General features: G+C 41.1%; 1 protein-coding gene across 2 annotated transcripts in view; it reads right to left on the reverse strand.

Annotated features, from left to right (window-relative positions):
* Fancm (FA complementation group M) overlaps window positions 1-22,536 on the reverse strand; it is a 53,337-nt gene that overhangs the window by 22,660 nt on the left and 8,141 nt on the right. For both annotated transcript variants that reach the window (XM_076941828.1, XM_076941827.1), the window contains exons 4-14: window positions 21,337-21,495; window positions 18,719-18,850; window positions 16,331-16,463; window positions 15,044-15,172; window positions 13,860-13,946; window positions 12,912-13,096; window positions 10,377-10,583; window positions 8,390-8,594; window positions 5,412-5,563; window positions 4,361-4,516; window positions 1,268-3,191 (exon numbers count right to left, since the gene is read on the reverse strand). In XM_076941828.1, the coding sequence (XP_076797943.1) occupies window positions 1,268-3,191; window positions 4,361-4,516; window positions 5,412-5,563; window positions 8,390-8,594; window positions 10,377-10,583; window positions 12,912-13,096; window positions 13,860-13,946; window positions 15,044-15,172; window positions 16,331-16,463; window positions 18,719-18,850; window positions 21,337-21,495 (3,469 nt within the window). The remainder of the gene's footprint in view (window positions 1-1,267; window positions 3,192-4,360; window positions 4,517-5,411; window positions 5,564-8,389; window positions 8,595-10,376; window positions 10,584-12,911; window positions 13,097-13,859; window positions 13,947-15,043; window positions 15,173-16,330; window positions 16,464-18,718; window positions 18,851-21,336; window positions 21,496-22,536) is intronic.

The following is a 22,536-nucleotide window of genomic DNA, read 5'->3' on the forward strand; positions in this document are numbered from 1 at the left end:
TTTCTTCATTATCTTCTAATGAAGCCAGAGTGAAACACATCACTTAGCTACAGCAATTATTATTTCAGGAAGCCTATGTTTTAACTGCCTTGGTGGAGTTTTAAGGAACCTTCCTCCCACAGCAAACATACAGAATGGTAAAAAAATATTAAATCCTCTTTTAATTAGGTGAAGCAAAAAGTACTAGCTACAGATTCCCTTATTAGTAATTCTTTTATCTATTTGCTGTTCATTGTGTTGTATGTGAGCAATAGTTAAATCAAAGGCTAGGAGAAGTTTCAGTTTAAATGATACAAAACTAGAAACTGACCGAGGATGTCAGTAAACAGGAGCGGAGGCTCCACAGAACTCGGGTTCTCAGCCTTCCTAAGGCTGCTGCCCTTTAACACAGTTCCCCATGCTACAGTGACACTTAATCATAAAATTATTTTCGCTGCTACTTCATAGCTGGAATTTTGCTACAGTTACGAATCGTAACACAAATATCCGTGTTTTCTGATGGTCTTCAGTGACCCCTGTGAAAGGGTCAATTTAACACACCCAAGGGGTCATGACCCAAAGGTTGAGAGCCACCTAGTAAGAACCACCATAACTAGTGAGGAGGTGTGTCAGAGCAGTCCCTAGGTTATGTTTTAAAAATTTAACGTTATTTAGCAGGCATGGTGGCGTATGCCCACAAGCCCAGCATTTGAGAGGTAGACACACACAGGAGGAACTCAAATTTAAGGGTTCTCTGACGTGCTGTTCTCTTGATCCTGTGGTCTGACATTAGCCTTCTAAATATGTTATATAAACACTTCGACCCCCTAGCTGTCCTTTGTTTCATTAACTTTAACTCCTCAATTCTTTATTACTTTCAACACCTAAATTATATGCATCCCTGGGGAACCAAACTGAAAGTCAACAATACCCAGGACACTTCCCATCTAATCTTTTCACCACCTTCTCAACGTCTTCAACAGCCAGTATCTTGGCAGTTACTGCTACACTTTACTGGCATTTCCCTAATGTCTTACACGTGGTTCACACACAAGTAATTGGGCCAAATTTCACACTTCTTTGTGAATTTGACAATAAATAGCATAAAACATTCCTGTGGCATACAAACCCATATCTCCTGGCAGCAGCAGCATCAACTTAAGAAACAATACATATGTAATTATCTAGTTTGATATGTATGCTAAGAAAAGTTAGTTTTGGAGTAGTACAGACTTACTTTTAGAACATGTTTCCCAGAAAGTCGTGTATTTCAGAGACAGACTCTTACCTTCAGGGTGCTGAGGGGATTGATGCACAACGAGCTGATCACTGCTCTTGGTCTCTGCTACAGAAAATCCTAGATTGTCCAATCTTGGGTTTAATGTCACTTTGAAACCCTGCCCACCTGCTTTCTCCCTGGTAGAGTCTAGTGTCTTGAGCATGTGTGCTCCTGTCTTAGAACTCGTGTGGGACTTAGAAAGTGGAGTACTCATGACTCTCTCCTTCACAGGAGAGGAAGGGGCAAAGTGGAAAGACGCACATTCCTCATTCTGTGCCCAAGGTGACCACTGCGCTTCTTCAGTTGGGATTGGTGAGATGGTTCCACCCAATGGACCTGAAGTCAAACTGGCATCCTTTGTCTCCTTATCAGAACTCCTTGAAGGCACATTACCTGCTCTTAGGGCGCTACTCCTCTCAGAGGCACGTGCTGAGATTTCATCATCAGAACCTGAACTACAAAATCCTAAGTCAAAGGTAACAGAAAATAAGTCTGCAGAGCAATCAAAAGTCTGTTCCTTGGTCTTCAGCTCTTCATGTCCATCCTCCACACCTTCATGACATTTCCAACTCTTGGTATCACAGATGACTTGATCTTCAGGTTCAGAGTCATCATCTAACAACAGCTCATCCGAAATGAAGAAGCGAGAGACCGGAGGCACGACACCTGTGAGAGTCTCATCCGACACACTGAGGGGCTGATTGACACTGCTGACGGGAGGAAGGCCCGCCCCATTCAAGTCTTCAGTAACATCTTCAACCTTCTTCAGGTCATCTTCAAACAACAGTAAGCTCTCATCCTCATCAGTGAACACTACAGGGGCTTCACTGTCTTCATGGCTATTCTCATCATCCAAATTATTTTCAAGGTTTACTTGTATTTGACCATAACTATTAGATGTTAAATTTTGATTTTCAATATTATGGGACTTACTATCAGAGTCACTGAAGGAGGGCTGATCAGAAATCTTATTATGAGTTGTGCCAGGAAGACAATATTTTTCAGAAGGATGATTAATACGTTTAGCTGAATTCAATTCTAAATTTTGTTGAGAATTCCCAGCAGAGTGTGATGCCAGAAAAGCAGGTTTATGACTGTGTTCACGCTCTGGGTAGGGTGAGCCAGGTTTATGACTGTGTTCATGCTCTGGGTAGGGTGAGCAGGACACATTGTCAAGTTCAAAACACTGACTAATGTCATACTCCACGTCTGAGAGTCCACTGAGAGATGGGGGAGAACAGGATAAAAATCTCTCCACATTAGCTAGTACTTCTTCTGTCACGGGCTGACAATTATAAAACTGCTCAGCTGCTCTATCTGTGTACAGCTCCTCTTCCAACGGAAGGAACAAATTTGATGACACAGATTTCTCATCACTGAAACTACTATACCCAGAATCTAATGAGTACCTGGCAAGTGATTTATCTGTGATCTGACACTCCATTAGTAATGTTCCTGGATGGCTATCATCTTCAGTAACAGCACCCAGGATGGAAATTCTACCTACATCTGCCATCCTTTCACCTCTGGGTCGTTCCACCTGGGAAACAGCTCTGGCAGGAGAATGTCTGTCAGTGTCTGAAAAATCTGTATCTGCATCATCAGCATCATCATCAGCATCATCAGCATCATCACCACCACTTTGCTCACGAGTCTGGCCTTTTCCCACTGCTCTAAAAGCTTTTCCCCTTAGAGAAGTAATTTTGGTCCATTCAGAATCCGTTTGTTTAACAGTGGTAGCACGCTCTTCCTCAGACTCTATCACTGACAAGGAACCTCCTGCATCTACACGCGGTCTAAATGAAGACTCCTTGTGAGCAATACTGGTGACACTGGCTACATTATTATATCTATTCCTGGGAGCATTGTACTTTGAGCAGATATCTTCCATTTGTAGAAAAGGCTTAATTTTTAATTCATAGCTGCATTCATTCTACAAAACAAGAAACAGCAGAAAGTCAGAAAAACAAAATAAGCCAATTCTAAGAAATAAGTTTCACTCCATATAATTTTCCTAAAAATCTGTATCATTCAAATGATTTTGTTTGAAATCCCCCAAATTCTAACAAATCAAGAAAAAAAAAAAAAAAAAAGCCAACACTATGAAATCACTGACTACTTTTAAATCTCAAGACACAGAGCCACCATAATGGCTAGTCCTTCACAGAACAGCTTCAATTAGTATGTAAGGTTATAGTATAGATACCTAGCATTTAATATAGTAAATTTAAATTCTCAATAGTAAACCAAGAGAAACCTTGTTTGTTTGTCTGTTTTGCTTTCTGAAACATGGTCTTGGCTTGTAGGTCAAGCTAACGCATCCTTTTGATTTTGTCTCTGGGGTGCTGGGGTTACAGGCATGCACCACAACCTGGCAAAAACACTTTCTGAGGGCCCTAAAAACAACAGAAGCTTTGGATATAGTTCCATTTTTAAGCAAAATTATCAACTAACACAGTTTTTAAAATTTCCAACCAATTTTTTGCAGGGCTGCAATCTCCATGTTCCCGCTGCCCCCGTGAGAACGCTTCTTCAGTTACAATTTCTCTGCTGCCCATAAATGTAACCAGTCACCTCTCTCTATTTCTGAATAATAAATAAAGCAGTTATTAAGGTCAGCACTGTCTGTCTCTGCTAACAGATGTATGCAGAGAGACAGGACATTTCCTTTGGTCTCTTCACGTTTGTGGTGCTATGACCTAGAAGCCAGTTTCAGATACGGAAGTCCTTCAGTAAATGTAATGTGTTAACTAGATGGAACATAATTTGCTAAGATCTATAACTCTAGCCATTTTCATACATAGACACACTCACATATATACCAAACAAAGAGCAGGAAGAGGAGAGAGAAGAAGAAATACGGAAATGTTAAGCATTCTAGGTTTCTAGTTTCATCAGTACACTATCGAGAGACAGCCATAGCCACATGACCAGAAGTGGCAGCACATGCCTGTAATCCAGCACTCAGGAGACTGAAGCAGTTAGGCTGGAGTTCAAGCTACATAGCAAGACCCTGCCTCCAAAACCTGACAGAGCGAGGAAGGCAGGATGAGAGAGGATCAGAGAAGGATTTGTAATGACAAGAGCTGTAAGAATCGGTACCTCTTCATGTCTCATCCCTTCTATCATTTGCATAATGCTTATAAAATGGTGGCAGCGATCTGAATGGTCAACTTGATGTGTAGGAAGCGGATGGTCTTGCCAGACACTCCACTCAGAGAGAGAGAGCTGGTGAATTCCAGTAGTTGGTTCTTGAGTCTTCATTTAAAATAAGTAACAGGGAATGAGATTTCACAAGCCAATTTTAAAGACATGTTTTATTACAAAAAAACAACCTTAAATTGGAACTTAAAATGTAAACCACTTAAATTCATACAGGCACTCTCAACTGAAATCCTCAGAGAAAACAGGAAAATAAGTTTATAATGTATAAGGTTGCTTTTTAAATTACATTTAAAATTAACCGTCACTTGAGTTGTGATTTTACTGTATTCCTGTTTCTATAAAACACATTATGAGCAAATATTTGAAAAAAACGTTTGGTTTTAAACTCACTACTTTGCTATATATAGATCCCACAATATAATGGAGTGGCATCCATTGATCCTTGATCAAGTGATCGCAACTCTTCATGCCCACTGCTATGTCATTCTGCTAGTGAGAGAACACACCTTCATAGCCAGATTCAGAAGCCATCCCTGAGCGTCTCCTTCCAGCTATCTCATAGCACATCAAATCTGGGGCACCTCTCTCCACTGTAACTAAGCTTACCAAGTTTGTTCATGTAAGCAATTAGCATCCAACTTAAAGTCTTGACTAAAGTTTCAAAAAAACAAACCAGTTTGCACAGAGGGACACAGGGCAATATAATTCATGCTAGTACCATACTGAGGGTCTAAAGCATAGCAGGGAAATTGCAGAGGACTCTGCGCCATTCTGCAGGGTGATAATGACCATGTAATGTTATGAAATCAAACTACAACCTACATAAAAAACAGTTATGAGAAAGGAAATGAAAGAGGAGTTCTTAAAGGTTTGACTTTGGTGTTCCCTTTTAAACTGACCATTACTTTAAGTGAACTGACATTCCAATCACAAGCATGTGTTACTGCTGCCAAACCCACTGCACAAGCACCACACACAGCCAACTCACCGCTCTGTCCTCCTGTACAGACAGGAAGTGAGACTGAGGCAATGTCACTCCTTTAACTGTGTCACTGTCTCCTAACCTATAGAGTCTGTTCCATAGGTTAAATTCCTCTTCTGATAAGAGCCCATCTTTATTCGAATTACTAGCTCTTGTTCCTGGAAGTTGAAACAATAGTTGGGAAGAGATTTAAAGGAACCTATCAGACAAACACAAGATACACAGTACCACCTGAACCCTACCTGCTTCATCTATTTACTTCTGGTTCTGCTAAACCAAGATTCCATTTCTGGAAACTAGAACCAGTCACATAAAATTACTCTGTATTGCTTCTCCATTCTACTATTGCCTAAGCTTCTCTTGGCGAGCTCTTTGAAATGAACTTTGAAATGAACTGGGTGCACATGTACGAGCTAGCCTTAGCAACGGGTTCATTAGTGGAACAGAGAGCGAGGTGTCTGGCTTCTCAGCTCTGGCTTCTCTTGGACACCCATGTAAAGCTTGTTGTGAATCTGAGTTAGACTGACTTACACATGAAAACCAGCACTAGCACAGCAGTACCAACATGGTTATCTGAAGCTTCTGGAGACAGAATAATATCAAGAACAAGAGAAGAACACAGGGGAGGGGAGCAGAGCTGTGGTCCGACTCAGGCAGGAAAAACAACTCAAAGGTTACAAAACAGGAATTCAGAAACTTTGGTCTGCACTATTCCTAAATACTATGCACGAAGTTTTAGAAAAATGACTTGTCTGAAAATGTTTTCCCATCTTAAATTAAGCCTTTAAGTAAATGATCTTAAGGGCTGTCTTGACTTATTAAGATAATGTCATTTCTTTTATGTGTATGGGTGTTTTTACCTACATGCACAGTCCACTGACACACAACATGTATGTCTGTGCACTATGTGTGTGCAGTTCGAAAGGTTAGAAAAGGGCACTGGATCCCCCTGGGACAGGTACAGACAGTTGAGAGTCACCATGTGGGTGCTTAGAGTAGAAGCCAGGTACCCTGAACAGCAGCTAGTGCTCTCAACCACTGAGCCATGTCTCTAGCTTTTTAAATAGGAAGAGACTCCAATGCTTTAAGGCTCTACACATTGATAAATTACACATTCGTGCACACGCAAGACAATTTATGAGAAACTGCAGAGAACATACTCACGTAATTTTGGAAAGGAGGGTCATAGCGCTGAGACAGTCAGAATGGAGGGAAAGTAGGAAAATGTGAACTAGCAAATACTTCATCAATTTTGCTTTGCTTTGTTTTTAAGACAACCTCAAAACTGACCCGGAACTTGCCATATAGTCCAGGCTGCCTCCTAAATATATCACAGTGCATGGCTGTGAATCACAGTGAGTGAGGAAATGCGTGCAGCCAAAGGTGGTGTCCTTCTGTATGAAGGCAAGGTGACCTTGGGAACATGCATGGAAAAAGCAGTGTCTGCCTGGGTGCACATGTGGGGAGAACTTCCTTCTTCCTTTGTTAATACAGGAGACGGTGCAAATGCACATGCAATCTAACTGAATGCAGAGTCTGCAACTGTTTTCTTTTTAAACTTTCAGTTTCCCTGCAGAGTTTCTGGCACTCCATGTCACCAGTGTCTTCCATCAGTTACATCAATAATTTCTTATCTTTCCTAAGACTCAAAGCATCTTAGAACATGGACATTTTTAAAGAAAAAATACTGTATAAAGATAGGTCATGTGGCAGGCAATGGTGGCACACACCTTTAATCCCATTACTCAGGAGGCAGAGACAGGCAGATCTCTGAGTTGGAGGCCAGCCTGGTCTACAGAGTGAGTTCTTGAACAGCCAGGGTGACACAGAAAAACTGTCTTGAATAACTAAAACAAGATGATGACGGCGAGGAAGATGGCAGGAGGAAGAGGTGGTGAAGGAAGAAGAGGGTGGCAGAAGAGGAGGAGGATGGGCATGCTCTGTTTCTTTCAGGAGCCAACATTTTCCATTAACTCTCCAAAACGACAATATACTGGGAAAGAGGAGAGGTGCTCATGCATGTTCTCCAAGCCTTTTAGAAAACAGTTGTTTCTTTGGCCACATACATGTGAATCTACAAGAGTGATGCCATAGTTATTCAAGGATTAGGCACTTTTCAAAAAGGAATCCCTAATTGTTACCATGACAAAAGGAGCATCTACAATGCCACTCAGCTGCTGCTGGCCTTGTAAATGAGCATGTTAAGGGCAAGATTCCTGCCAAGAGAAGGAACAGGCACAGTGAGCATGGTAAGCACTGTAAGAGTCAAGATGGCTTCCTGCAGTGGATGAAGGAAAGGTAAGAGTCAAGATGGCTTCCTGCAGTGGAAGAAGGAAAGGTAAGAGTCAAGATGGCTTCCTGCAGTGGATGAAGGAAAGGTAAGAGTCAAGATGGCTTCCTGCAGTGGAAGAAGGAAAGGTAAGAGTCAAGATGGCTTCCTGCAGTGGAAGAAGGAAAGGTAAGAGTCAAGATGGCTTCCTGCAGTGGATGAAGGAAAGGTAAGAGTCAAGATGGTCCTGCAGTGGATGAAGAAAAGGTAAGAGTCAGATGGCTTCCTGCAATGAAAGAAGGAAAGGTAAGAGTCAAGATGGCTTCCTGCAGTGGAAGAAGGAAAGGTAAGAGTCAAGATGGCTTCCTGCAGTGGAAGAAGGAAAGGTAAGAGTCAAGATGGCTTCCTGCAGTGGATGAAGGAAAGGTAAGAGTCAGATGGCTTCCTGCAGTGGAAGAAGGAAAGAAACCAAGCCAAAGGGAAGGCACCTGAGGGAAGGAACTAAAGGGTTCCACTGAGGTTTCAGCCTGCTCCATATAGGGAAGCACTTTGTGTGAACAGAAAGGAGTCTGAGATGCTGGAGCCCATGCCTCAGGAATCCCTGGCTCAGTAGATGTACAAATGAGAATGAAAGACCTAAACTGTAAAACAAAAACAGGGCATACCAAGCATGGGAGGGAGTGAAGAATATGTCAAGTGAACACGTATTACTTACCACCCCTCGAGGAAAACGACTTTCGCTGTACACTCCGAGCCTTCTCTGGTTCATAGACACTATGTGTGATGAACATTTTGTGTAATTCAGGATTGATTTTATCAGGAACCATTCGTGGGCTTTCTTGGTATAACTGAAGTACTTGTCTGCTACCTGAAATAGCTTTATAAATATTTTTTTTGTTGGACTGACTCTGATTATATGTCTGCAAAACAAATACAAAATACAATTTTTCACTGTTTTTTGTAGTAATCATTTAGCTATAATAAGCAGCTAATATGTCCAAGATTATTTTAAACGTAAGATTAAACTTTGATTCACTTAAGCACTAGAGAACAGAATTCCTACAGTCTTGAATGTAAAAACAGATCAGTAAACTTAGATTCTTGAGGAAAATCTATTACTACAAAAGCTTAACAACTATTTGTAAAAAGGAAAAATAAATACATATATGTGGGAATCTCAAGGAACTATTTATTTTTATTGGATTACTGCTTTTGATATGGCCGACATTTGTACCTCAGTATAAGGGAAGGGAAAAGATTTACGAGGCAGGAAATGAAGCCTTTACTTCAGCTTGTTCATCTGTCTACATTTCCACTTTCTTCACTGTCTCCAACAACAGAAGCACCACGTTGCTCAGAGGCACGGGCTGGATTAGATAACACAGACAATCTCGAGCACCTGAAACACTGCACAGCGCACATGAAGCCCTCATCAAGTAGGAGACATTACGTCCATTTTACAGATCAGAAAACACATACCTAGGTAAAGGTGTTAAGAGCTCTGGCTAGCTAATAAAATCAGAATGTAGATCCCATTATTTGACATCTAACATTACATTTATTAGGATCATTTTATGGGTAATACACGTTATAATCAACATGAACAGACTTATTAAATGGAATTCACTTTCCAGGTTGAATTGAAGGGTGAATAAAACATTTCAAATCAGTTTCTAAAAACTATCACAGATAATGAGAGAATCTATAAGGTGAAATTGTGTATTTGCTTACTGAATTTGTCCCAATATGTTATAAAGTTAGTCAATATTTTATTGTGATAGTATAAAAAGTGCAATATCATATCTAAAAAGTTCTGCCACTCACGATTGTAGAGAACATTAGTATAATTCAAGTTCCTTCTCAAATAGATGAGGCACCAACACCTCAGTGAAGAACTGGAGCATCAATACATTAAGTTTCACATACTGTGCTAGCTCTGGTGCATGTTGTTAGCTTTTCATTTATTTATTTAGCTAATTACATAAAATGCAAAAATACTGTTAAAGGAAACTAATCTAAGCACATGGGTGTCCTAGCAGTGCAGGGAGGGGCTGCACACACAGCTCGGTCGGCGGAGTGCTTGCCCAGCACACTGGAGCTATAGGAGCTGTGGCAGCACTGGTATACACATTTAGTCACAGCACTTAAGAAATGAAGGCCAGAAGATCACAAGTTCTAGGTCATCCTTGGCTACAAAGTGAGTTCAAACCAGCCTGGGACACATGAGATGCTATCATTAAAAGGAAAGTATAGGGAAATGGAAAAATGAATACATATTAATTGTTATATCTTATCTGAGTTATAGTGAAGTACCAAAATGTGTTTCCTCAAACGAGAAAAAATTAGGAAAGTGAATTCTGGCAAAAATTTCTTTCTTATAATCAAGACAAACTAAGAGCCGGGAGGTGGTGGCGCACGCCTTTAATCCCAGCACTTGGGAGGCAGAGGCAGGCGGATTTCTGAGTTCAAGGCCAGCCTGGTCTACAGAGTGAGTTCCAGGACAGCCAGAACTACACAGAGAAACCCTGTCTCGGGGTGGGGTGGGGGTGGGGAACAACAAAATAAAACAAAAACAAAAAACTAAGAATCTAGTAACAATGTAGGCACCTTTGTGCAGAGTGCTTGGATTTTGAATGCTAGAAGACTGTCTTTGGGTTGTCTCTCAAATTCCAATGTCAGTCATGTTTACATAATCCACTTACACGCTCTTCCCGTCCTTCTGCGAGGATAACAACAATCCTGCCCTGCCGTCTGCGGCCAGTTCTACCCATGCGCTGTATGAGGCGGATTGGGCTCTTCTGGGCATCAAAGCATATTATAAGATCAACTTCCCCTATATCCAAACCTTCTTCTCCAACACAGGTGGAAACCAGTGTGTTATAGCCGCCTTCACGGAACTGTCTCACCACCTCAAACACAAACACAAACAATCAAAAATCACTTCACAACAATATCACAGATTTTCAGAGTTTGCATTATTTCCCCATTCATCTTGAAAAGATAAAATCAGACTTTAAAGCATTAAGGTGGTGAGGGCCTGGGGTGTCATAAGATGGCAAAGTAAATCAAAACCATGCTGATACAATGGAAAGAACAGCCCCAATGCCTTTGTCTTAATAATGACTAGGATGCCAAGTCACTCTGTTAATAACTTTGTATGTTTCTTTGCCTATGAGGAAGCCCAGTTTTACTTTTAGCACCACTGAGAGGAGAAGAGGGCAAGGAAAGAGCCTGGGGCCAATTACTCCTATTTACTGTACCTTAGAAGTAAATGTATGGTTATGTGTATCTAAACTAAGAATGTTCAGTCCTGGAATGGTCATGCTCATTTTAAATCCTAGCATTCAGGGGGCAGATGAGTCTGAGTGGCAAACCAGCTAGAGCTACAAAGTGAGACCCTGTCTCTAAATAGATTTAAAAAATCAGAAAGAATGCCCCAGGTCTTAAGAAGAAATTGAGCATCCTTGGAGTTACTCCAGTTGTGGTGAGACAGCCACTAGACAAGAATTGCCTCTTTCCATCTACAGACAAATTACTGTCCAGAAAAGGACACATTTGCAGAATAGTCGACTGATTATATCTGCCTAGACAGAGTAATCAGCCCTTAATAATTCTGCAGCACTAAGGTCTGTCAGATGATCCTGGGCCAGAAGGCGGAAGAACAGATGCTCCAACGTTTTGTAGTAGAGGGAGTGTCCAGGTGTTCAGAGGTCTCTATAAATTGGCTAAGTTTTAGAAGCTATGCTTTGTGTTTCCCACAATTATAGTTAACTCAGTCATTCTGGATTTCTGACAGGGTTGAAAACTTATAGCCTCATAGCCAATCCTGGCTATTTACCTTGAGAGAAAAGATTTGAGTGGATGGTCGTCAGCTGACATTCATCCTAAAGCCAAGGAAAAAGCCAAACTCAGAACTAAGTGTTTTAGTTAGGATAGACGACAGAGGTTCTGGTTAGTCAACAAAATGATGGACTGGGTATTAGGACTATCTTGTACCTCACTGGTACAAATTGGCATAATTATGCTCTAATTGTATTTAGACAGAAAAGTTTCATTTTAACAGGAAGGGTGATATGTAGGAGGAGCTAAGGTGGGAGGAGTACTGAGAGGAAGAGAAGGAGTAAGAAGAGGAGGAGAAGGAGGAGAGGAGAAGCTAGGTGATGAGAGAGAGAAAGAGGGGGGAGACAGGGAGGCAGATGTTCACGTGTCTCCACCAGTCAAAGATAGTTGATATATCTAGGTTGGGTATTGGGTTACACCTCTGATTGAGCAATATCAAACTTATAAAGCCTTTGATTAACATTTTTAAAAAATATATAAGTGCAAAAAGGAAAAGGGGGCATGGGATAGGGGCTTTCTGGGGGGGGGATGGGGAAAGGGGATGGCATCTGAAGTGTAAATAAAATATCCAATAAAAAAAAATGGGGAAAAAAAAAGAATGCCCCAGGTCTGAAAGAAGGCTCAGCATGTGAGAACACTTGCCAGCAAGCCACGCAACCTTTGGAATGATGGAAGGAGAGAACAACGGATTTCCACAGTTTGTCCCCGATCTCTACACACATGCTGTGATGTGTGTATCCACACACAAAAAATAGCTAAATCTAACAGAAAGTTTAAAATAAGGGCTGTAGAAATGGATCAACAACTAAAAGCACCTGCTATTATTGTAGAAGACGCAGATTTGGTCCCCAGAACCCACATCGAGCCAGTTCATAACCATCTATAACTCTAGTTCCAAGGAATCGCCTTTTGATCTCTATTTTAATCGTATGTACACATACTCATACATACATAATTAAAAATAAAAATATTTATAGAAATGTAAAATGTTTTATTATTCCTAAAACTCTGGCACCCCACGGGCAAACATGGGCTACATGCTGGATATGTAAGAACAAGATCATTCAACATTAAGCAGGTTTCAAACCCTATATAAAACATATCTGACATTTCAAAATGTGCCCATCTTTACTTGCATATTAATTATAAAATTATCCTTTTGTTTTTGCAGGGTTCTTTTTTTATGTTTGTTTGCGACAGTCTTGCTATGTAGCTCTGGATGGCCTAGAATATGCTATGTAGATCAGGCTTGCCCTGAACTCAGAGAATGCCTCTCTTTCCCTCCTGAGTGCTGGCATTAAAGATGTGCACCACCACAACCAATTAGAAGATGGATTCCAACAGAGCTAATCCATCCTATTTTTATTTCATTACCTGGAGAATTAATAATTAATTACCTGCAGTTGTTCCTTCTGGGTAAAACCTTTTGTGTTTTTCCCTGAAGCATGGCCCACAAACGTCATTACTCTAATAACTGGCTGGTGCTGTAAAAGCATTTCTGCAATTTCCTCAACGCTATCTCGAAATGAAGAGAAGATCATAACTCTGCTCTCATGGTATTTCTTTTCAGTGGTGTTTTTAGCTGTAGAACAAGAAATATGTTATGTTTCTAAAGAAGCATTTAAGGTTAAGAAACTACTTCAGTAGTAGATGGCCTAGCACGTACAAAGCCTTCTGCTCAAGGCCTAAGACCACACCCAAACCAAAGAGCATTGTGAGAGCACCTGCTAGAAATCACAAGCCTGAAACTACACACTCACGAATACCTACTAACTCAATTTCTCACCGGCTGTCATAAAATAAGCTCAACACCTGGAGCAGTACCTGGCTGGCCCATCGATTCAAGCACATGCATGTTACTTCCTTTGTAGACGAAAGCACTACAGAACTCCAACTGCCTGCACCAGCCTCTCCATCTTCACTGCAGGCCCTGTCTACTCCAAACCTGCTAGTCTTTCCAATTCCCCAACAGGGGCTGATTACTGCAGCCTATATCACACTACTGGCCAGTGTCTCAGTGCTCAGGAAGAGAAGGAAGGAGCTGCTAAGAGCAACTCTAAGAAAGACAGTGTCACTCCCTCTCCTGGTGTCTCCCAGGGATCGAGAACCATAGCATCACTAAACCTACTTGAACTGGTTGATTCTCTGTTTCCTTTATATTGCCCCAAACTAAACTTTTCATGTAAAATCCAAGTTTTCAAATTCCATTTTTCTTTCACTCTTCCTATCCTAGCTCTTCAGATGTTCTAAATATCATTATCTAGAGTAATTAGAATCCACCTCCTCCCTAGGGATTTTTTTTTTTCAGTTAACACTTTGTCTTAAAGCCACTAATTGTGACCCACCATTCCATGACTTGAAGTGTTCAAGTATAACTTCTTCCAGTTTCTTTAACTTTGGATGACTATAGACAAATTTTTTCTCTTTATTTCCTGAAGAGGGGAGGAAAAAAAGCAATTATTTTTATCTATTGATGATATTCCTATATCAATGATGGTCTTGAACTCATAGAGCTGCTTGCCTCTGCGTCAGGACTGCTGAGATTAGAGATGTGCACTACCACGGTCAGCCCATCTCAATTCTCTTACTGTGGAGTAACAGATCTTTTTGAAAATACACATTATGGCTGGAGAGGCAGCTCAGCAGGTGAGAGCACATGCTGCTCTTGCAGAAGACCTGAGTTTGCTTCCTAGCACTCATATCAGGTGACTCACAACCACCTGTAACCCTAATCCTCCAGCAGCCACAGGCATCCCCCCACCACACACACACACACACACACAGACACAATTGTAAAAAAATAAATCTAAAACAAGAAAAAATACATATTAAAACTTAAAATTTTCCCTCAGGTATGGTGGTACACAGTTGTAATTCCACCACTTGGGAGGCTGAGGAAGGAGAATTACAAATTCAAGGCCAGCCTCGGTTACAGAGCGCTCAAGGCTAAGCCTTAGCACATGAGAACCTGTCAAAAAAAAAAAAAAGCCCCAAACACAAAACCTTACTTTTTTTGCCTGCCAAATGTAAGTACCCTCTATACAGCATATAAGTACACACAAAACCTTTAATTTTCATGGGAATGTCATTCTGAGAAAGAATTCAGATGAACTCAGCAAAACAAAAGGGATTAAAAAATACATACTTCGTTAATCTACATTTCAATATTGAGTTGTTCTGGGACTTTTCACTACCAATAACTACGTACTGACATATCCATTTACAGTTTATTATCCTTATATAAATTTGTATACATCAATTTTAATATCCTAACTCACTAAAGAAAACATACTTAGCAGGACCATGGCTACACGAACAGAAGAATGTATACACAGATGAACACAGGGAAAAGTTTCAAAATTAATCTTAAGAAAAACAATATGTAGTAGTATTTATTTTTCTGAAAGGGGTCTCTTGTGCTGGGGGGCTGCCTAAAATCTTGGGCTGAAGTGATCCTCCGCCCTCAGCATTGCAAGCAGCTGTCACTGTACTCAGCTAAAACAACACAGTTTTTACTAAACTATCAGACCTTTCTGGAAAGCCAAAGCATCGCTGGCTGCTGCAGGATCTCGAGTGTGAGCAAACACATTCTGCAGGTGCGTGTAGAGCTTCATGAAGTCCTCATTTCTGCTGAGCTCATTTTTTGCCCTTGTCATTCCTTTAGGAAATATGAAAAGGTTTCACAAATAAGAACATTTACTCCTTATTAAAAAGAAATGAAACTTTAGCTATGAAGCAAACTTCTCAAATTTAACATGAAAGTCAACAATCTGCCCTAGTTCATGATGTGAAGTGGAAACTGACGGGTTCTTTGGAGAGTCCATTGTGTTGGATGGTGTTCTGCAGTGGGCACAGCTGAAAGACTGAGGCAGATGTATGAAGGAACATTTAACTGCAGTAGACACATGAAAGAGGATGCTCTGCTGAAGCAAGTATGTGAAAGGACATGAGATGAAGGACTCTTAGCTAATGACGCATGTATTCGTCCCCCTTGCATTGCATAGTTGAGGTGCATTTGTTGGAACTCCATATGGAGAAATGCACCAAAAACCTCCTGATGATGTATTGTAGTTTCTTGCCACTTCCATAGACTCAGGCTGATTGGATACGTGTGCTGAGGCAAGACCCAAGGAGGACACTGGATGTTTGGAGGGTTTAAATAGGACTCACTGGACAGTGATGGCGACTGAACTTGGCTTGCTTATAGAACTAGCTGTGCAAAGCTTGCAAGTCTCACATCTTCGCAGATCTTCCCTTTGTTGAGAAGACAGCTGAGAACTTCTGACATCTCTCCGGGCCCTTCCTGCTGACTCAGCTGAGGCTTGGCTGTCTCTGCTAGGTTCTGTCACTGCTGGATATGCAAACCATACTTACAAGGCCCCATGCCCATCAATAAATGATCAACACAAAATGAACTCAGCGGTACTTAAGGAGATGTTTGTTTCATATTGTTTTGTCTGGGTATTTTCTGCCTTACTGGTCTGTTTATGGTTTCTGATTTTGTTTTCTGGGATTTGCTTTTTTGTGTGCATATGTATTTCCTTTATGTTTTCTGAAGAGAAAGAAAGAAAGAAGTGGAGTCAGACTGGCCAGGCGGCGGGGAGGACCTGGGAGGAGACCAACCCAGCTCCACTTTCCACCGGGGGGCGGGGAGGGGGGAGACACACAGTGACCAGAATATAACTACATGAAAAAAAATTATTTTCTCTGGGAAAAAAAAAGTTAAAGTTTGAGTGGACTCAAACTGTACTTTTGGCTCAGTGTCTTGAACTGGAACAAATGTCATTTTTTTTGGGAATAATTTCCTATAACTTACCTTTAGTTCCATCCATGATTCCAGAAAGAAAGAAATATAATGACCGCATTCCCATCTGCTGCAGTAACTCATAACCATGATACAAACTAATACAGATGGCAAACTCTCCTTCAATTATGCCTTGCTGAATTCCCTGGAACAAACATGTCAAATTTAACCAAAGAAATGACAATACCCACTCCATGCCACTGTCACTGTAACATAGAAAGGTTCAGATGAGCAGAATAACCATTTATACTGGTTATAACTTGACGGTTCTACCCAGTGTCACATGACAGGGTGTGGCTATGTAATTATGTAGTTTCCATATAAAGCCCATCCCTTAAAAAAAGGAATTAACAGCAAACTAGTATTTATTATTTTTCTTCATAGGTAATTTATTTACAATATATAGGTCGGTTCATGTGTTCTTTCAAAGCCATTAATCTTCCACAGGTCAAGCACTAAGGCAAATATGTGAGTTATGAAGGAAATGAAAAATAGTTGGATAGACATGGTCTCACGAAGGACAAATATTTTGTTTTGTTAATTTCTGTGTGCGTGTGTGCACACGCATACACCAAAGGGTCTTGCTATAAGGCCTCAATCTAGCCTGAACTCAGTATATAGCCCAGTCTGGCTTTAAGAGGCACATCCATATGAGAGCTTTAGAGGCTTACCCAGACAACCTTCATTTTCCTGTCTCTGATAAAAATACTACTTTCCTCTCTCCCACCTTTCCTTCCTTTCTTCCTTCCACTGATCTATTTTGTTCGTTCGTTTGAGACAGAGCTCCCCAATTGCAGCCTAGGCTGTCTTGAACTCTTAGCAACCCAGCAATCCTCCTGCCTTAACCTACTCAATGTTGAAATTATAGGCATCATACCCAACTTAAATCCACTTTCTTCCCTACTTTCTTGCCACAACTCTGCAAAAGACTTGTCGGTACACATTAATGACTTCCAGTCCCATCTCAGCCACTGTCCTCTTTCAATCGCCTCTGGCCTTCTGGTACAGATCATTCTCAGTTCAAAGGACTCAGCCTTTCTGTATGGTGAACATCTTTTCTGACTTCGGATATAGTTTGATAGAAAATTTCCCATCCATCCACTATTTTTCTACTGCAATTAAACAAGAAGCTTGTGGCTCAGCAGGTAAAGGTGCTTGCCATCAAGACTAGTGACCTGAGTTCAATCCTGGAACACATATGGTAGGAGAGAACGTCCTCTTCTGTGTCCTCGGACCTCTACACGCATGCTGTGCATACATGCCTATAATACACACACACCCATATGGGCATACATACATAAACAAACAACTAAACATCTAAACAAATATAATCAGTCTTTGTTTCTTGGCTTCTTTCTTTCAAGTTTGCGAGAACGCAAACTTGACTTCTGACTTCTGGTGTCAAGAGCTAGACTAAATGCTGTGGCTTTAAATTTTAGTCAGAAATAGATTAAAAGACTATTTGTTAAAAGCTAAAACATTGGGTAGAAAGATAGCTCAGCTCTAGCTACACAAGTCTGATGGCTCAAGCTTCATCACTGAACCCACATAAAAATACAGGTACAAGCTTGACATGGTGGTGCCTGCCTTTAATCTCAGCAGAGGCAGGTGGATCTATGTGAGGTCAAGGCTAGCCTTGACTACATTCAGAATGTAGGGCCAGCCAGGGCTAAACAAACAGACAACTGGGATGTAATATGGCACATTTGCATTCCCAGCACTCCAGGCAAAATGGGAGGTAGGTGTCAGGGGGCCAACTAGCCTGGAGTATGCATGGAAGCGTCACAAACAACAGCCTCTGCTTCAACAGCGAGGACAGTGGAAATGAACGGGGCACACGTGCCCAAACTCAAATATACGTAACATAAATTCGTTAAACACAAACTATATAAATCATACCCAAATTCTTTTTTAAAAACACTTTAAATACATTTAGTGTGTATGTGTGTAACTCTCCTTGCATCACACAGCTTCCGTGAATAAACTCAGGTCGTGAGGTTTGGTGACAAGTGCTTTTACTGCTGTTTCCTTCGTGAACTGATAGCAATGCTCTCACCTCAGCTTCCCCAGTGCGAGAATAACAAACTCGAACCAGCACACCTTCACTAAATTGTATGTAAATGCCGGGCGGTGGTGGCGCACGCCTTTAATCCCAGCACTTGGGAGGCAGAGGCAGGCGGATTTCTGAGTTTGAGGCCAGCCTGGTCTACAGAGTGAGTTCCAGGACAGCCAGGGCAACACAGAGAAACCCTGTCTTGGAAAAAAAAAAAAAAAAAAAAAACTGTATGTAAATTCTTACTGAACTAATTAATATATACCTAAAAAATTATCATTTAGACTTCACCAGGCACTCAGTAAACATTTAGTTAAATACAACAAAATGTATTTAAAAATACATACCACAATATTTGGAGATGGGTTTTTTCTAAATTGATCTCTTGCCAGAATTATCTGATACTTTGTTAGATTGGGAATGTCTCTTTTCATCAAAACATTTCTCTGAATCAAAGAACTGGCAAATGTTTCCAAAATCTGCCAATTTAAAAGACATTTAGTTCAAGTTTACTTTTAAGTCCTTTTTCAAATACAATGACTTTATCATATATTTTTATATGTGTTATATTAAAAGTTCTGTATTTAATAAAATATACTATGAAATTAATTTTTAAACACAAGACATCAAAATTCCAAAACACTGGCATTTATATCCAGATACCATCTACCTAAGAGTGGGCAGAAACATAAACTCAACTGTAATTCAAGACCATATCCACTTCTTTTCCTTTCTTCTTCAGCATGTAGGGCTGAACCCACAGTCTTGTACAAGAAAGGCACAAGCAAGTGTTCAATCACTGAACAAAATCCCAACCCCATTTCTTTCTTTTCTTTTTCCTTCTCTGCCTCCCTCCCTCTCTGCCTCCCTCTCCCTCTACTTCTTAGGCAGATGCTCACTATGTAGTCCTGGCTTGCCACATAGCATCATGTAGACCAAGCTGAACTCACAGAGATCCACTTGCCTTGGTCAGCTGTGAGTGAAGAAAGGTCTCTGTGTCCATGCCTGGCCTACTAGCTTATTTCTAAATCAGGACAAGCCAAATTTGAGGAAAGGGAAACTTGATTTCTCAGTTGAAGATACATGGTTCTTTTCTAGGAGACTAAGAATAAAGGACAGACAGAATGACCTTGAAAAAAAGACACTAGCAGTTTCTCAATGGCTGCAATATTGGCATATGGTAATTGGGCCAGAGAATCCTTTGTTGTGGGATGCCTATTCTGTATGCTGCAGGATGTCAGTCACTTCCTGGCCTCTATACAATAGGAGCAGTAGTAACTCCACACTAGGTCCCCTTTCTCGCATCCCCCTGCTCCCAGATAAAACAACAACAAAGTGTCAGAACCTTGCCATCACCTGATGGGGAAAGTCACTTCCATTCAAGAACCATATTATAAGAATATTCTAAAGAAACTATTGCTGTCACCCAAGGGGCAGGAACAGGCAGATCTCGGTAAATCCAGGCCATAGCAAATTCTACATAGCAAATTCTAAGATAGCCAGGGAGACCTTGTCTCAAAAATGGAAAGAAGCTTCTGGCTGAACTATGGCTATGTTGACTCTGTGAAACTTCAGAGCCACAGTTTGTGGGTAATGCTGCTTATATACATGCATGCCCATGTGCATTTCACACTGTGGTCCACAGGGTCACTTAAAAAATATATAATTGGCTCAGGAGGCCTCAACCCTAGACAAAGAACTACAGGCATCCAAGGAATGCTGAGAGCAGCAGAAAAATCCTGCGCAGGAAAGAGCTCACTAGCTGCTTGTGTAAGACAGACTGGTCAGCTTTACAGGACACTATGCAGATCGAGCAGGATATGGCCATGTATTTAGTAATGCACGCACGTACGTACGTATGCATGCAGACACGCTCACCAGGAATGTTTCCACATTCCTTGTGCAGGGCAAAAAGGTCCTTGTGTATACAGATACATGCTGGAGAAGCCAGGAAAAGGGAAAAATACAGCTGATCTCTCAAAGGGGAGAAGATATTAGCCTATTTGTTCTTCCAGAATGCTGAGGGAAAAATGCAGTTTACAACTTGGTGATCCTTTGCTGTCTGATGAGCTGGTCTCTCCACCTGTATGTCCCCAAAGTGACGCTTCACTTATCCCAGATCCTTCCCCTAAAACCTTGAGCATTACTTCTCGGCCATAAAGCTCATCCTTGTGAGAGACGACACTTGTACTTTACAATAGTCTAAGTGACTTCTATGTTTTCTCCTATGGGCATTATGGCTTCTGTTTACCTCAGTCACTCTCCCTAGACCTTGTCTTGAGCATAGTTTCTAAGTCAACCAGAACCCATATGGATGGAGCCATATATAGTTTGTAAACACGTCTTAACTTTTGTTGCACTCATGGGCCCGAGTGAATTGTTATGTGAAAACTTGTTTCCACAATTGTGGTGTACTTAAATACCAAAAAATAAACGAGCTGATGTCGACCCCTAAAGTACTGGCCAAACACCAGTTACTAAAATCAGACTGAATTGAGTTCCATTCTTCCCTCACCCACATGTTTCCCTGTGGCGGTGTAAAGCTTTCAGGGACTGCCTACAATTCCTGTAATCCTAATACCCAAGAGGATGGGGCAAGGTGGTCACAAGTTCTAATCCAGCCTAGGTTACAGAGAAGAAAAAAAATAAAGCCCAGAGTCATCTAGATGTATGTTCATTAGGTACCAGAGGCAATCCCAGCAGCACCCCCACAGCCAGTATAAGGCTATTTGTTTCACAAATGACCATTTTTGTAAACAAAAAAATGGTTTAGTGCATATGAAAATGCACTAAATAACTGACCCCAAAAAGCTTCAATTTCAGAGATTTTTTTAAACTTCATAATTATAATGAAATGAAAGGCTGCATAGATACTCCACTCTACACAGCATAACCTCACTGTACTCTGAGATAATTCCATTACCAGCTTGTTTATCAGAACCCCAAACTGATGAAAATAGCTTACCTGGATATACGTCTTTTGAATGGCTCCTAGTTCTTCCCCAAGGGGAACAACGAGCTTCTCAACTCTTCTTTCATGAGAATAAGGCAAAATATCTGGAGAATCTTCCGAACGAAGCTCTATCTTCCCAATTCGTAGGTTAGTAATCACCTGTTGCACAGCCTGTACAGAACCAGTGAAGTCTAAGTTAGATAGCACGCTCAGCTATAAATCTGAAGCTAGCTTGAGCTACATGACAAGACCCTGCATCAAAAACATGATACAATAATAAATACCTTTCTGAGGAAATTTTCACTCACTTCAAACTTAGTGAGACTTAGATCTATTGGGTAGGAAGACTACAGCCCTGACACTGTGATCAGTAGTTAAAAACAAACAAGCCCGTCCTGTGAGTGCAACCACATGCCTGGCAGGGCCTCAAGGCCAAGGGCTGCCAGGGCTTTGGACTAAGTGAGACTCTACCTCAAAAACATTAAACAAAATGGAAGGGATTCTGACTTAGTTTAACTCAAAAAATATTGAAGCAAGAACCACATCTTAGGGTTTGGAAAGATGGTTCAATGGTTAAGAGAACTGTCTGTCTTTCCAAAGGATCCAGGTTCAGCTCCCAGCACCCATATGACAGTTCACAACTGTCTGTAACTGTAGTTCCAGAGGATCACCACCCTCTTCTGGCCTCCCTGGGCACATGGTACGAGAACACAGATGGAGGCAAATCATTCATACATATAACATAATGAAATACCTTTCCAAAACCAATCTCATCTTAACCATCTCTGTACACCCAAGACTTAGCACAGGACAAATGCACCCACTATACTTACTGTAGGAGGTCCATGGATCTAAGTAACACATTTACACCACTTCATAAAATTAAGGCTTTCAGCTGGGCGGCGGTGGTGCCAGCAGTGGCACACACCTTTAATCCCAGTACTCAGGAGGCAGAGGCAGGTAGATCTCTGAGTTCAAGGCCAGCCTAGTCTACAGAGTGAGTTTCAGGACAGCCAGGACTACACAGAGAATTCATTTCTTGAAAAACAAAAGCCAAGCAACCAATTAAATGAATAAAATTAAGTCTTTCATGTATTATTATCTATTTAATAGAGTCAGGGTCTTATTGTGTGGCTCTGGCAGACCCGGAGCTCACTACATAGACCAGGTTGACCTCAGACTCATGGAGATCTGCTTGGTTCTGCTTCCTCA

This window comes from Arvicanthis niloticus, chromosome 11 (assembly GCF_011762505.2).
Source record: "Arvicanthis niloticus isolate mArvNil1 chromosome 11, mArvNil1.pat.X, whole genome shotgun sequence".
Classification (NCBI taxonomy): Eukaryota; Metazoa; Chordata; class Mammalia; order Rodentia; family Muridae; genus Arvicanthis; species Arvicanthis niloticus.